The 16,514-nt window shown below is 43.6% G+C and overlaps 1 protein-coding gene across 1 annotated transcript in view; it reads right to left on the bottom strand.

The window, feature by feature from the left end:
• Positions 1 to 11,372, bottom strand: part of SKAP2 (src kinase associated phosphoprotein 2) — a 142,590-nt gene extending 131,218 nt beyond the window's left edge. The window contains exons 1-3 of the mRNA XM_087821221.1: positions 11,306 to 11,372; positions 2,204 to 2,309; positions 1,573 to 1,598 (exon numbers count right to left, since the gene is read on the bottom strand). Of these exons, the coding sequence (XP_087677347.1) occupies positions 1,573 to 1,598; positions 2,204 to 2,309; positions 11,306 to 11,372 (199 nt within the window). The remainder of the gene's footprint in view (positions 1 to 1,572; positions 1,599 to 2,203; positions 2,310 to 11,305) is intronic.
• Positions 11,373 to 16,514: the final 5,142 nt, after the last annotated feature.

The raw sequence follows: 16,514 nt of genomic DNA on the forward strand, positions 1-16,514 counted from the left end.
TCGGAGAACAATGATTATGGGGAATCTCTGAATTCTGTGGACCTGACCTCTTATTCCAGGCTTATCTTTCAGTTTCCACCAAAAACTTCTGTTCTCAGTAATGTATCTCAGTAATGTAATTTTAATAACCACACACCTGAACAAGTCCTAAGCCAGGACACCAAATGGAAAGTTCTACCCTATTACTGAATCATATGCAATCATACAATGACTTCATATTATCATCCTTTCTGAGCTTAAATTTTTTAATGTATAAATAAGTCACAATGTGTGTGATAAGTAATCCCCAGTACAAACTATGCCTTTTAAGAAGAGGCAGAATCTAATATTCCCCTATAATCAATACACTGTATAAAAATTATCATAATTAAAATGTATATATTATTTCCATATTTGACTAAGCAAAATGCAACATGATTAAACCCATAGTTTAGGGTTTGCTGTAGACTATAAAAAAGTGGGTATTTGTGGGAAGGAGGAGTTTCCCTGCTCTTCTCTTTAACAGTGTTAAAAAATTAATATGGAAAAAAAAAATCTCATTCCCTCCAATCACAATGATCTTAATGATTTAATGTGAAAAGTAGTGTGGTTTCCTTTTAACTGTTTGATTTTAGGCTTGTCTGGCTAAGTACTTGGTTTATTGAAACTGTCACTACTCTCTCACTTATCAGTTGGCAGAGATATGAATTACTCTGCGGTATCTGCTAACCCCAGTTAGAAGATGTCATACTGTTTTCCCCCAAATGCAGATCCTAGCTCCGCATAGGTTAACTGACCTCATGTTGTGACCCTGAGACCAGCATTCACGGGATTCAGGTCATGACCTATGAATTAGCATCATGCAAGTAAGGGGCGTACCCAGTTTCCCTTAAAGAACTGAAGACATAAGAAGTAGGAACTTCCTATCCTCTCCTGATTTGCTGTTCAGTGTGCTAAGCAGCTGTCTCTCAAATCTCAAGGAACGCAAGCAGGTTACCAGCACACTCACAGATTTCCAAAAAATGACACTGAATTCCCTCCTTTGAAAATTTCCGTGGCATACATTTATTCATAACAAAGGGTAATAAAAACCAGGATGTGAAAAATATTTTACTCATGTTCTCAACCAAAATTGACCCTGTTTTTAAAACAATTATCTTTAACAAACATTATCGATGAGTACCCAGCCACCGGGCCTCCTGTTCCCATCACCACTATGAAGTCATCTCTACAGTGTCAAATGGTGTTGGGCTGGTATCACCTCTGCTTCACCAAATTATTCCATGGATAACTGCAAGTATGTGCCTTTCTTATCCAATTTCTGCCACAATGTACTCTAAGACACAGAAAACCTAAGAATGTTAACTACAGGGGATTTCTTCATCAGAAGGCTGTGCAGAGTAGATTCCGGATATGCTTTTTAATTTTTTTCTCAGCAGGGGGAGCTAGCACTCTCATCTTGAAAGTCTAAGTGTACAAGTCGGATATTTAAATTTTGATTCCAACTATAACGTTTCAGTATGTATTAGATTATCTTATTGAAAATTTCCACAAGGAAAAATAATCTCAAGTTTGACAAACTTGAAAATTTACCTTTGTCTTGAAATTCCGGAAGATAGCTGCAAAATAAAACAAAGAGCACTGTATTTTAAAATGAGGACTGACAAATCAAAACAAGGTCTAATAAGTGACAGCAATTCAAAACTATTTTAAAATGTATATTACAAACACATATTTGGAGACAAAAACTACTTCCTATACTGAAATGACAATTCCAAAAGGTCTGTGGATTTATAATAAAAGGATTTTTAAAGATCTAAGTTACAGTAGTAAAATCAGAACATATATTTAATACCTACAACTTATATTTATTCATTTCAGTATCTGGTGGTTATTTTCCATAATTATATTAAAATTCTCAACCTAACTATGTCTTATCATTTAAAACAAATATATCCTCACCTAATCAAAATAAACCGTTAAATTTTGCTAGAATGCTTACAAAAATACATATTCAAGAACCTTCACAAAAAAGGGTATTGTGATAACCATGTCTGTTTTTAAAAGCTATTATAGTGAAAATATATATTGTGCTTTAAAAATACTTTACAGCAATTAAATAACATTAAAATTTTAATTCAATAATAAATTCTTTATTAAAACACTAATTACAAAGTTGCTTCTAAGTAAAAAATTAGTAATAAAAGGCAAGTAAGTGACTTACATAGACTTTACATCTTTTATCTTCTTAATAAGAGATTCTCTCTTTTCCTTTGCTTTCTTGGACAAATTTTCCCCTTTCAGTGTGTCTGCTACAAATGTTTCAACATCTAAACCATAAAATATAAGAAACAGGATACAAATTGTAAGAAAGAATCATTTTTTGTAAAGACAAATAGGACAGTGATTGTTTCTACCCATAAGTGTTAATATCTGTACAATCTGTTACAGTTATTTATCAATCCAAAGCATAACAGTTGAAGTATGTTTCAAATAGTAAGTTGGACAAATTTGTTCACCACTTAGCTAATAAAATCTGTATGCTCTACTTATGCTTAGCACAGCAAATGCTATTGGGATGTTTGGCCTCATTAAACTAGGAAGAGCCACACAAGTTTTAATAAACTATGGTGCGCCATAAAACAAATTCTCTCATATAAAAGCAAGCACAGAGCTTTTACACGTGTTACTACCATTTTATAGTATTTTGCGAGTTCCTGTATGACTGGCTCATTCACAGTATTATATCAGTATAAGCTAATGTCTCTGGCAAGGGCCTGTTTTTCCCACTGTAATCTATTTTCAGGTGTTTAATGCTTTAAAGGGAAAAAGTAAATCCCCTTTTCTGGCCAAGATTCCCCAAATCAAACCCTCCTCCTTCCTACCTGCCTCACCCACTCTGGCCAGCCACCCTCGAATAAAAAGATAAGCAAGTGTGTGGTTTTGTGTGTTCTAGCTTCTTGCCTTGGTATTACCACCCAAAAATATTTCTTTAAATAAAGGAATAAGTAGCAACAATAGATTCATCCACTATTTTAAAATATGGTAACAGAGAAATACGATTTCTATGGCTTCATACATTTCCACATAGCCTCTTGTTTTAAAAAAATTGGTAAACTTCTAAATTATTCTGCTACCTAGTTCTCTGTAGTATAAAATTCCAACAAACCCTTAGTGGTGTGACTTTATAATAGCTCCATTCTTATCGTTCATGAAATACTGTACAACTTCAAATTAATTTTATATACAGAATTTCAAATCTCACTTTGAGATCTCTAATACAGAGGCGACACCATTAAAAATTTTCAATTAGGCATGACTATAAACCATCTATATTTCATAATGAAGAAATGTATGTTTTACTTTCTTTTTACTTAGCTACTTTGTCTCCTAACTCACGCTGATGAAAATATAATATCAAAACATACACTTATATGACAAGTATTAATTTAAAGCAGTACAATGCTCTTTCAACTGTACTTATAATTATTTAAAACCTAGTATTTGAGATAGAATGTAATTGATTTAAAATTCTTGATTACAAAGGTACCTTGAGCCAATGAGCAAAGCTGATTAAACCGCTAGTCTACACATTCACAATAAATGTATAAAGGTAATTTTTCCCTAAATCAATATGACAAGTGAAAGAATTAAAACTTAATCTTGACATATTTTTTTAGACAGCTTTCTGGTTTTAATGTTAAAAGTAAGTATGAAAACAAACTGAAAGCAAAGTGGCACAGCTTCACTTTCTTGGCGTTGCCCCTATTTTTGAAGTGGACACGGGGACATAATCCAGTACCAGTGCAATCAGACCCAGACTTCTCAAGCGAGTTCAAAATAATAAAACAGTAAAAAAAAAAAAAAAAAAAAAAAGTGCTCTCCTCGAAAAGCTTTAAATTTTGTTCCCAAAGGAGCAAACCACCTTTGGACATCCCGATGCCAGCTGACCTGGAAGAGGTCATCGCGCCCCTGCGCGGTTTACAATAAACCTGCTGAGAAAGCGCGGGCGGGAAGGCGCAGCACCCGCAGAACCGCGGCGCGAGGATCGGGGACGAGTCTGCTTCATGTTACTTTCGCTCGGTGTTTGTCTCTAATTCCCTCGCCCGCGAGTATTTAATTGCCTATTTTACATTTTCATTACAGGATCCAAGTTTACACAAACGGGATCTATTTTCTATCTCCGGAAGCAATAACAGAACGAATTACAGCCCAGGACTTATTCCTTGAAAAGGTCATTTCGGTTTCTATCAAAACAGAAAACATAAAAAGCGGCGGGGCTCCAGTCGTGTTTCCTAACACTTCCCCAAAACGCTGTGAGCCCCGCTCTGCAGGGGAAGCGCTTGCAGGGACAGTGAGGCCGCAGGAAAAACCGACCTTGTTGTTTTCGGGGTGGGGTGGGGGCGGGGAGGCTCAGAGCCTGGGCGAGGGAGAAGATCTTTATTTTTGGAAGAGCCCTAATGCATTTATTCCAGAACTTATCCCAGAAAGGGGGGGTTAAGGCAAGTAAAAAGATTTAATTAACATTAACTTTTAAAAACAATGAAACGCGGCTCTGGGCGGAGACGAGGGAAGGGGCCTGCCCCGCGCGCTTCCCGCCCTCCTTCAGGAGTTAGCGCTTCCAAGCGCAGCGGTCGCCGCCGTCTTCTGTTTGCGGTGCCCATGGGCTCCGTCAGGTTTTCAAGTTTTTGAAACCGGGTTGTTTTTTTCCTTAAGAGCCCACACTGTGCCCACAACGAAACCAGCCTCGGGGGCGCAGGAGAGCCCCTGGAAAGCCACCGGGGCGTCACTGCGAGGAGCGGGGACCCGGGGTCCGCGACCTGTGACGCGCGGGCGGTAAACCCCACGGTCCCGCCGTGGGAGCCGCGAGCAGGGAGCCGGGTCCGGGGGGCTCTGCGGCCCGGAGCGGGCGTGTTTCAGACGCGGGGGGGTCAAGTCCCGGGCGAGCCCAGCGCCCCGTGGCCCGAGGGAGGCCGGAGCCTCTGCTGCGCGCTGAGCCCGGGAGCGCGGCAGCCTCTCCACGCCTCCAGCGCCCGTCCCCGGTTACGCGCGGGTGTCACCGCCCCCGGCTGCCCCGAGGTGGGAACGGCCTCCTCCTGCTGCCCGAGGCCCGCGGGTCAGCGCCCTGCTCCTCGGACGGAGGGGCCCCACTGGCGCGCTGGCCGCGGGGAGGGAGACGCGCGGCCCCCGAGGCCCCGCGCACCGGGTCTGGCCCCGCCGCGGGTCAGCGGCCCGCAGGTCAGCGCGGGGGCAGCCCCAGGACCGCCGGGCTGGTCAGCCTGCGCCCCAGAGTCACCACGGAGGGAAAGTCAGCCCCGCGAGGGGAATGTGGCCACGTCTGCTCCTGAAGAGTAAACCTCTCTCCCGGGAGGGCTGCACAGGCCTGGGGGAGAGGGCCCCCCAAAAGGTCAGATTCACCGTCGCTCTGCAGAGGAACGTTAAGGTCTGAAAAGAGTCAGGAGGCGGCCTCACATGTTGGCTCAGCAGCCCCCACGCGGTGTAAGGCAGAGGCCTCCCCCAGCCACGTCGACCCCTAAGAGGCAAACACTTGGCACGCAGCAGATCCCCAGACGGCTCCCAGGTGGGCTCTCTCTTCTTCCGGACACAGGTACCCCTTAGAAAAGCTGCCGCCTGAGGGGCCAGGGCAGGTACTTAACACACACACACACCAGGGGTAAGTGCTTTCTGCCAGCTTCCAACCAGCGAGGGGTGAAACCACACGAGGTTAGGACAGTCTCTAAGTTCTCGCAAACAAAGTAAACTGGGGGCTTCTCGGAGCTGAGCGCGCAGCGCAGGTCGGGCTCTGGGGGAAAGCGGGTGTTTGACCACTTGCCCGAACCATCCCGCACCAGCACACAGACTGGAATCCCACTTCCAGGCGGGGGGCGGTAAACAAAAGTCACCAAGGTAACACCTGGGGTCTCTGGCCTGACCCCCAACCTCCAAGGACCTCCCGGCTGGCTGGGCATGCACGTGCGCGCGCGCGCACACACACACACACACACATACACACACACACAGCCCCTGTGATGGTCTGCACTGTACAGGAGAGGGAGGCAAGAACTGAACTGAATCTACCATTTGCTCAGCCCCAGGTCAATAAAATAAGTGTAAAACCAGTCGCACTACGCCCCAAATGGTTTCAGGGCTCAATCCCACATCTTTCTCTACCTCATGAATTGGGCCAGGTTTCAGTTTGTACTCACTGAGGTGTTATCACCAAGCTTAAGAGGGGAAGGGTCCCAGCTAAACTTTTAAGCTGGCATCAGGACAAAAAGACATGCTTGTCTTCTCTGTTACAGGGGACCTGGCTGGCCGAAGGCACATCAGGGTGAGAGCATAAAAATCAAACTGGGCACATGTGGATCAATGGAGCCAAATGCCCAAAGTTGGGAAGTGCTTAATTGAAAAGTCATTGATTGCTCTGATCAATGTCTTTCTCTTGATTACCTCGCACTTGCGCAGGTTATAGGGGAACTGCGGGCTTCTCTACAGAAGAGGCCTGAAAGGCACGGGAGCTCTCACAGTGTACCTGAGTCTTAACAATCCTACCACCTGACAAAACTTTCAAAATTGGTTTTGGAGGCTAAATGATTTATTTTGATAGAAAACTGGGCTGCTGAAGGACAGAGATGAGCATCTCTCCCTTCTAAAAAAAATGGTTCTTGATAAATAGGGCCTTATGATCATCAAAATCTTCTGACCAGGCATTTTCAAAGGCGCCACAGTGAATGGCACATTAGTCTGAGATTTACACTATATTCCCCGTCAGGCAGCCTCCGTCACAGTGTGCTCAGTGTGTGACTGAAAAAGAAATGTAAACTCAGTGGAATGAAAAACGCAGACTTGGCTTTAATTGAAAAAGACAAACTACGTGAATAATGAGAATATAAAAACTAGCCTATGCCACTTTGATCGCCCACATATGACACTTAATCTTAAATTTACGAGAGACAACTGAGCTGTGTTTCAGATCACCAGAGGCTTTTCCTACTCTGTTGTTTCTGTCTTCTTTCTAGTAATGCTTTAGTGCTGATAACGTAGAGATAAACTCATTTGGAAATATTGTGCATACCTCTCATTTTCTACTATATTTAGATCCCCTTTTTTAACAAGAAAAACAGCAATCATTTGCATTGAGTAACTATAAAAACGGTGTGCACTCTCAAGAGCCTTACTTAGTAATCTGAAATGAAAAAACTTCCAATGGAAAGCCATGTGGAAAACAAGCCAGTCCCAAAGACCCCCTCCCAAGAAAAAGCGGGACATCGTATGCTTAAGATAGGTAAACAAGTTTCCTAACGTCACATCTGGATTCATCTGTTATTTGACTCATACAAGAAACTATGAATTTCTGGTCCCTTGATTTACAACCACATTTTCTTACTTCTGGAAGAGAATATCTCAGAGGTGTCACAGACTTGATTTCATTTTGAGATACAATGTTCTCATATCAACTTTATGCTCATTAGTTATTACTGCCAAGATGGGGCCGGCTTGTTCTCGCTCTGTAGAAAACACCAGGTGCTAAAGAACTAGGTGACTATTGGTGACTCAGTAGGTGGCACTCTTCCCTTTACATACTCAGCCAATGCCCCGGAAGAAAGTTATGGGACACTAGATATACCATAAATTAATTCTCATAGGAAAAACAAAGCCAAAATGTTGACCAAATTATAAACGGAATTTTGGAAAAGTACAACTCAAACCATACTAGTCTCAGCATTGAAAAAAAATTCCGCCTCTATTTCAACTGAATTCCATTCTTTACCTAATGCCCTTAAAGGGATAATTGATTATGATTTGTGAAGGTTTAAAAAAAAAAAATGCTCTAGAGATCCCCTGTAGGGGAAGCGGCAGTATTTCAATTCAAGACTGCCAGGTGAACAAAATCTCAAGGTCACTTTGCAGGAGCCACATGGCCACTTGGTTTATAATTTGTTTGGTCTGGTTTTGCTTTTTCCAAGCACTGATATCCACTATTTTCTCCTTTTAATGCTGGTTTCATTTTCTAATTTAATAAAAAGACGCTAACATCTTCTTGCAGCTTTCCTTTTTAAATGAGTTGTCCTAAAACAATGAATGAGAATATCTGATTGCAAACCACTAACGCTGCAGGATTCAGAGGGTGATTAAACACATGGAGGAGGCTGGGGGCCAGTGGTTCCAGTTCCTCTCACTTTCTTGGCTGCCTGGAGGAAAAACTCACATAAATCAAGATTATTCTTGCTGTTAGTCCTAGTCAAAATATTTGGATGTAGAAGAAGATTAAATGGACAAGATTTGGGGTTATCCTTTGATTCTAATTATCCAGGCTAAACCTGTTCTTCCATTGTTGTGGGGGGGAAAATTACACACGATGCAATATACAGATCATGTGTCATAGAAGGTACACTTGAAACCTATATAGTCTTATTAACCAATGGCACCCCAATAAATTTAATTTTTAAAAATTTAATTTAAAAAAGAGAAACATTAAAGATTGCCTGCTTATGGCAGTTCAAAATTTGCTTTTACCGACAAACATCTGTAAATATTTTTCCATTCATGAAACAAAAGAATAATTTGATACTTTTATAAAAAGTATAGGCTTCCAAGATTTAAATACTGTTTCCATAGGAATATAACTAACAAACTACATAGCCACTTTTTCAAGAGTATCATTTCCTGTGAGTTAAGAATGATAGCCTCTATGGGTTTTTGCATTTCTGGAGAATGTTGTTGTTTTTTATGTGGGAAGGAATTGGGGGGGGGGGGACCTAAAACTGTTATAATCGGAATGAAAAAGAAAATAATAAATTGGTAAGACTACACTTGAGCACCTACCTCTGCCAAGCAGTTGAAATGTCAAACATTTAACACACATGACGTGTAGTGATTTGAATAAAAGGCACATGGGATACAAAGGAAAATGTCCAAACAATCTTATCTTGAAAGGCACTATCTTTCGACTTCACTTTTTTTTTTCTGAAGGCAAGGGATTTTAAACGCCTGGAAAGCTTAGGTGCTTATCTTCCCTACCTTGGATTCTAGCACAGGGCCATGCATTCCAAGAGCTCTCAGCTGTTAACTGCAGCCTCCAAGATCTCTGTTCTTAGTTCCAAAGGAAGAACTAGGTAAGCCAGTAATAGCTCTGCATTTCAAACCAATGCCAGCTCTTCTTCTATGCTTTTAGAAACTGTATATCTAACCATGTGCTATTACCCAGCAGATTTCTTTTGGGGGGGAGGGGAAATGAAAAATGCAAAAAAACTGCTGAAAGCATTTATTCTTGAAAACTTCTCTACCTCAGAAAAGATTTTCAATTACAGTCAAATGTAAAATGTTAACTTTCTTCAAATAAGTTAAAAAGGAAAACTAAAAAAGCATGGGTTCACTTATTTCATTTCTTTAAAATATTTTTTTCTCAGAGCCATACACCTTGAAAATATCTTCTGAAAATAAAGTGTAAGCCAAATTTATAATCTCAAAAATTTTAATGTTTTAATATTTCATGTGTTTTAACGTGCAACTTGTTTCAATAATATGAAATATTGGGAATGGCAATAACTTTTAAAATGCTGATTTCAGACATTATGCAAGTATATTATCTGAATAAAGGAAGAGATGGCTAAAGTATACAGAAAGTTAGGATTGGTGCATAATTTAAATATTATGTTAATTCTAAACTTTCAGTTGAGTTACTCAAATAAGGGCCACATGAAACACTTGTAACGTATGAGGATCAGAGAATCAAGGGTCTCATAAACTAGATATCATACTGTCTGCAAGTGTATGATTATAGATCAAAATAGCAAAGTGTCTACTATGGGAACTGTCAAGCTTTAGAAGTGTGCATCCAAAGGTCTGTACTTTAGTTCTTAAATTCAGAAATTCATCCCTTAAAAAGGGGAAGAGGGAATTCCGTTCTGGACCTAGAACATCCTGAAAATGATAACACTATTTTTGGAGTAATGACAAACACTACTCTGATCTGGTTATTAAAAGAATACTCTAAGCAACTCCAGCATTGTACCCACAAAAATGTTAACTGTAGCAAAACAAAACAGTGCTCATGTGGAATTCTAACATAATGGAATAAAAGCTGTCTTTTCAGTTCTTTCACTCTTTCCCTTAACGGTGCCCATAACGACAACAAGCACTTCTTAGGGTAAAACACTATCCCACCGCAGAGGCACTCACCACTCTGCAGTCATGTTCACACAAACTAAGCCTGCATCCATATACTACGGATTTTACTGTCTCTGTCCCATTCATGATGCTAACCACCAAAACAGTGTCACAGTGTATTAGGTTCGGTCTCACACTGTAACTGTAACTTACTATTTAAAACGTCACATTTTAGATACTGCTTTTTAAGAGTTAAAATAACCCACTTGTAACATAGGCATCTAAGGGAAACTCCTTTAATCCAGGGCACTCATGACCAGTATTGAAAGATAAATACTTCAAGAGACAGCTAAAGTCAAACTATCAAAACTCAGGTTCCAGAATTCTGATGCCCGCGTGACCAAGCGAGTAAAGGTGAGAATGCCCAGGGCACCAGGGCAGGTGAGGTTCGCGCCGCCCTAATACATCTTCCACCTTCTGCAGAGGGAGCACTTCTTCGCCGGCCCCTGGTGACACTGCACATCTCCACGCCCAGCGCAGAGCCCTGAGGACCCGCACCCCCGACGGCTAGAGCCGGTTCCTATAAATGGTAAGGCTGCGAAGAGGAAGGTGAGGGTGCAGAGCTGAAGGGCTCTCACCACCACGCAGGAAGTCGGACTTCAGCTCTCACTTCCTTTTTAACGTTGCTCAAGCGGCAGACAAGTGGCCATTTCGGAACCAGGCCGTCTTTGAAAAGTCTTAAATATAAGTGGACTGCATGTTCCAGAAAAATGGGCGTTGTAGCAGTGACAAACCCTGCCACCCCGTCACCCCAGCATCTGCCGCGCGGGCCCCTCTCTGCAGCCTCTCGCGCTCCCGCTCCGCCCGCCCGGCCGCCGGAGCCCGCGGGCGGCAGCTCCCCGCCCAGGTCCCCCCCGCGCTCCGATGCTCCCCCCTCCCTCCCGGCCCCCTCCCCCCGCACACGCGGCCTCTTTACGACGCGCACGGGAGAGTGTAAATCACCCGCCAGGGCTTCCCCAGCACCCGAGCACCGCCGCTCTACACACGCCCACTCCCTCCCGCAGCCCGGCGCCCGCGCCCAGCCCCAGTCCCGCGCGCCGGGCGTCGCGGGGCAGGCGGGCGGGGAGGGTGCGGAGGGAGAGCTTCTGTCCCCAGCGGCTCGCCGTCCCCTCAACCCCCGCCCCGCAGCGTTACCCGCCCCCTTCCCGCTCTTTACCTGCCAACAGGTTCCTAATTTCCTCGGGGAGGGGAGAGGGAGAGGAGGTGCTGCTAGGGGTGGGCATGTCGGGGAGCGCGGGGCGTGCGGGGGAAGGACCTGTGCTGAAAGGGTAACCGACGGGCTGGGGCTGCGGCTGCCACCTAGACTCTGGCTAGCGGTCCCGGGAAGCACCGCGGGGCCGCGATTCCGGACACTGCCGGGCCGGGGCTCCCAACGAGGAAGTCACTGAAGCCCCAGCCGGCGGCCGCCGGACTCTCGGCCCAGCCCCGCCCGGCCGGCAGGGGCGGGGCCCTGGGCGGGGCGGCGACCCGCGGGCCTGAGGCGCCCGACTGCGCATGTGTGTCCTCGGGTTTTCCGAGCCTCGGAGCGGCGCCTCTGGGCAGGCCACGCCCACCTCTACGTCAGGGAGCGGGAGGCGGGGCCGCTGGTGGGAAGGGTACGGGCTGGGGCTGCGTCACCTGACCCGGCGCCTGAAGCCGCTGGCCGCCATTTTTGTTCCTGGTACGGCCAAAACGGCTGACCGTTTCCCTGGGATCTCCCAAAATGTGGTATCCGTAGTGTCTCCTGGTTTCCCAATTAAGAGACCTTCTGGCCAACGGTCTGCGCGGCCGAGGTTTAACACCCGGCCCAGTAACCCATAAGGACTTTTCGGCCGTCCTGAACCGTGATGGCCTTCTTTGTCCGATTGAATGAAGGGAACCCTGTTCCATCTTCCGCCAGTCCTCCCTGAGCAGCCAGTCCGGAGAGCGATCTGATTGGCCCTTACGTTACTTTTCTGCCTAATTCAGGGTCTCGGGGTAACTGATTTCGCCCAGTATGAACGAAGAGTGGGGAGTTCTAGTCACTATCCTTTAGAGTTAAAAGGGGAGGGGAGAAGGGAAAGGAAGGACACGGGGGGGGGGGGGGAGAGGAGGGCAGGGGAGGAGGGTGGGGGAAGAGGGGGGGAGGGTGGGGGTGGGGGAGGGGAGGTGGGGGGTGGGGGGGGGAGGGGAGGGGGAAGGGGGAGGGCCAAATAGGCATAGAGACCACTGGCCATCTATAAGCATCAAATTGCTGGTGATTCATAGAATTCATGGAATTATAAAATCTGTTCACTCCAACCTGATCGTTTAGTCCACAAATACTTATCGAGTGTCTTCTATAAGTAAATCTCTCAGGTTTTCTCTAAAACCCCAAAAGACCCGCTCTGGTGCTGTGTGTAAAATAGAAAGTGCCAGGGCAAAGCTCGCGCTAGAAGCTACTGTTGTCTTTTGCAGATTGTGTTGTGGAACCAAGCCCAGTGTAAATTGCTTATTCCTCTGCCCCCAGCCCCAGCTAGATCCCTGGCCCGTACACTTTAGTCTGCATTAGAACCACAGAGAGAACCGAGAACTGATTGCATACCATGCAGATTTTGAAATCTCTCTCCCAGGGATTCTGATTCAGTCGGTTTAGGGTAGGACCTGATTATCTGCATTTTTAAACAAGCCTTCTGGGTGGTTCTGATGCTAGACATCCTGAGATTTGATTTTGAGAATCATAGGGCACTAAATCATAACTTGCATGCCCACCTGGAACCCTAAACCCGACAGAAAATAAATAGCTCTATTAATGTTTCATACCAAAAAACCTCAGATAGCAACAGTAAAAAAAAAAAAAAAAAAAAAAGTCAAATGCAATGACATTTTTGTATAATTATCTAAGAGGTATACCACACATTAATTGTAAAGGGATAAATTAGAACTTTTGGAGTCTTCTCAAAATAAAATAAGAAGACCAAAAATTTTAAATTGAAGTAAAACATGCAAAATAACAACAAAAAAGACACCCCCCCCCCAACACAAACCCATCTCCTAAAATGGAAACTGAAATTCCTACTCAGATTTAGAAATATGATGAATTATAGAAAGAGTGCTGAAAATTCAAATTCTTTTTGGTGAAGGTAAAGGCAAGTAAAGAATCATTTTGCAACATAGGTCCTCCAACTTCAAGGAATTATTATTCTTAAACTACAAAATCGTCTTCCTTCCTAAAGAGAGAGGAAGAAGCTATTTTATGGACATTTTATATTAATGAGGGTTCTTCCTCCATTTACAGTTATCACATATAATTCTTTGTCTTGTCACTTTTTTTTTTTTTTTACTGAACTAGGCCTCCAAGTGTTCCTGTCCTTTGTTTCCTTCTGATAGACCTGACCAGATTTTTTTTTTTTTATTCTTGTGTCTCATTCATTTATTTATACTCAACTCATTCCACAAAGGAATTGAGGTGATTTACTCTTGTACCAAATAGACAGCTTTCGGGAGTGTGTCAAATGGACAGTGTCTACACTGCTCATTATGACAAGTCATTCTTGTTACTGAGAGACAGGAAACTATTAAGATTGCCTTAAAATATATAGCATCTAGAAGTCCAAATAAAAAAGGCAATAACAGAAAATGGACTTTTTGTATGAAACACATTTCCCCTATTTAGGAAACCATTCTCAGGCACAGCTTCGTGATGGATTCACTTGGGCAGTGCTTTGTATACTCTATCATTTTTACTGTTTATTGTTAAAGTTACTGAAATTGATTATAAGACAGAAAGAGAAATAAACAGAGGCTAGGAGAAATATATTCTTATTTCTCTTGTTTCTATAACAAAATCTAGGAAGGAAATCAAATCAAACTTTACATTTCTTAAACTAGTTGTATTAGGTAAAAATGAATAATAAATGAAACTTTAAATCTCAACCTAAGAGAAGTAGCAGCTGCCCTACCATTCTGCAAAGAAGAGACTAGACTTTGGGAAAAATCTCATGATCTGTCTTCTCAAAAGTAAATCATCCAGTTCAAAGAAGATTTTATATATATATATATATATATATACACACACACACACACACACATATACATATATATACACACATGTATATACACACACATACATATATATATGTGTGTATATGTGTGTGTATGTGTATATATATATGGTCATGCACCACTTAACAGTGCGGATACGTTCTGAGAAATGTGTTGTTAGGGGATTTCATCCTTGTGCAAACATCGTAGAGTGTACTCACACAAACCTAGATTTTATAGCCTACTACACGCTAGGATATATGGCATACCACTGTCTATATGGCCCATTATTGACCAAAACATTGTTATGTAGCATGACTGTATATCTCCCATAACTAAAGCTAACCGCCTTCCTTACATCTTTCAAATTTAGCTTACCTGAATAAGTATTTGCCCACAGGCCCAGGTTTAAAAGAATCTTAATGAGCATTGAAGAAAAACTGAGTTAAAACACGCTTTACTTTTCTCCGCCTCTCTTATCTTCCTTTGGTTTGGCTTTCGTAGGCATGTGGGAGAAATACTTAGGTATTGTGTTAGTTATCTGTTGCTGCATAACAAGACTTAGCTTAAAGCAAACACTTAGCATCTCACAGTTTCTGACGGTTAGGAATCCATGAGTAGTTTCGCTGGATGGCTCTGGTTCAGTCTCCCATGAGGTCACAGTCAAGCTGTAGGCTGGGTTGCAGTCATCTGAAGATTTGACCATAGCTAGAGGATCACCTTTAAAAAAAGCTCGGCCGCAAGACTGTTGGTTGAAGTCGTTCATTCCTCTGGCTGCTGGCAATAGGCCATAGTTCCTTACTACTCCACAGGACTGCCTGAGTGTCCTCTTAACATGACAGCTGGCTTCTCCCAGTGCAGGCGATTGAAGAGACAGCACAACCAAGACAGAAGCAGCAATGTCTTCATGACTTAATATCAGAAGTAGCAGAATTTTATTGCTCCCATAATCGATTGGTCACACAGACCTGGTTATATAGAAGGAAGGGACTACACAGGCTATAAGTACCAGGAGGTAAGAGTCGCTGGGACCATCCTGAAAGCTGGCTACCATAATCAGCCCTCTGGCCCCAGGGATTCACATCTCTCCCAGGGAAAAATAAACCCATCCCCTCCCAAAGCTACCTACAAAGTCTAATCCTATTACAAAGTCTCATCAGCTCAAAGTCCAGACTCTCATTTAAATCAGCTTTTTTTTTTTTAAATATATCTTTATTGATTTCAGAGAGAGGAAGGGAGAGGGAGAGAAAGAGAGAAACATCAATGATGAGAGAGTCATTGATCAGCTGCCTCCTGCACACCCCCGACTGGGCATCGAGCCCGAAACCCCGGCATGTGCCCTGACCGGGAATCGAACCCTGATCACCTGGATCCTAGGTTGATGCTCAACGGCTGAGCCACACCCAGCCGGGCGAGTACAGCTCTCCTGATCTAAAGACCTATGAAGTAAAAAGGTAAATTATCTGTTCCCTCACATAACATACAATGTGGGACAGGCATGGGGTAACCACTATCGACATTCCTTTTCAAAGGGGCGGGGGCAGCAAGGAGTATACAGAGATCACTGGTTCGTAGCAATTATAAAATTCAACCAGGAAAGTGTGGCAAGTTCTTTGGTGAGAACAGTTTCACTCCCACCTGGAATAACTTCATGGGCCTTGGTTCTGCCCTCTGATCCATCCTTCCTTTTCCAAGAAAGGTAGCTCGTGTTTTCAGCTGTGTCGTTTTCTGAACCTGCTTTCCATTTGATAGTGTCACTGTCCCAATCTGAGGGTTCAGTCAGAGAATCAAAAGCCCTAGAATGGAGATAGAAATAGAGAGAGATAATCATATAAAGGAATTTGTTAGAGATTTGACCCTACACAACTGTGGAAGGTGGTTAAACTGATGCTGGAGCGTGAAGTCCACAAAACAGAGTCAGGAATGGACGATGGGAGATTTGTGACAAGCTGGACACAAGCACAGGCCATAGTTCATGAGGACACCTGGAAACCCAGGCTCGCTCTCGCTGCCTCTAACTTTGATGGGGTGGATGTCCTGCAGAAGCCAAGGTCCTTCATCACGAGTGAAACACACTTGCCTCAGGAGTCAGAGAGCTGAAAGGTGGGTCCAGCAGAAGACGGAGCAGCTGCAGGCCCAGCGGCTGCCCCGTGCCAGGAGGTGAGCTAGCAGGCAGGCAACGATGTGAGTCATGTGTGAGCGACAAAATATGATGTGAATTAAATGTGAGCTACAAAAATGACTGCTGCTTCACTTCTGCAAATCTCACATGACCAGAAACTGAAAAGGGAAATCCAGGAAATATAAGCTGACAAATTGCAAAGCCATTGAGCACACACACCTGTATTATCGTAACTAAAGAGTGCCTTGGGTAGAAGCAGCAA

The sequence above is a fragment of the Miniopterus natalensis genome, chromosome 10 (assembly GCF_054644295.1).
Source record: "Miniopterus natalensis isolate mMinNat1 chromosome 10, mMinNat1.hap1, whole genome shotgun sequence".
Classification (NCBI taxonomy): Eukaryota; Metazoa; Chordata; class Mammalia; order Chiroptera; family Miniopteridae; genus Miniopterus; species Miniopterus natalensis.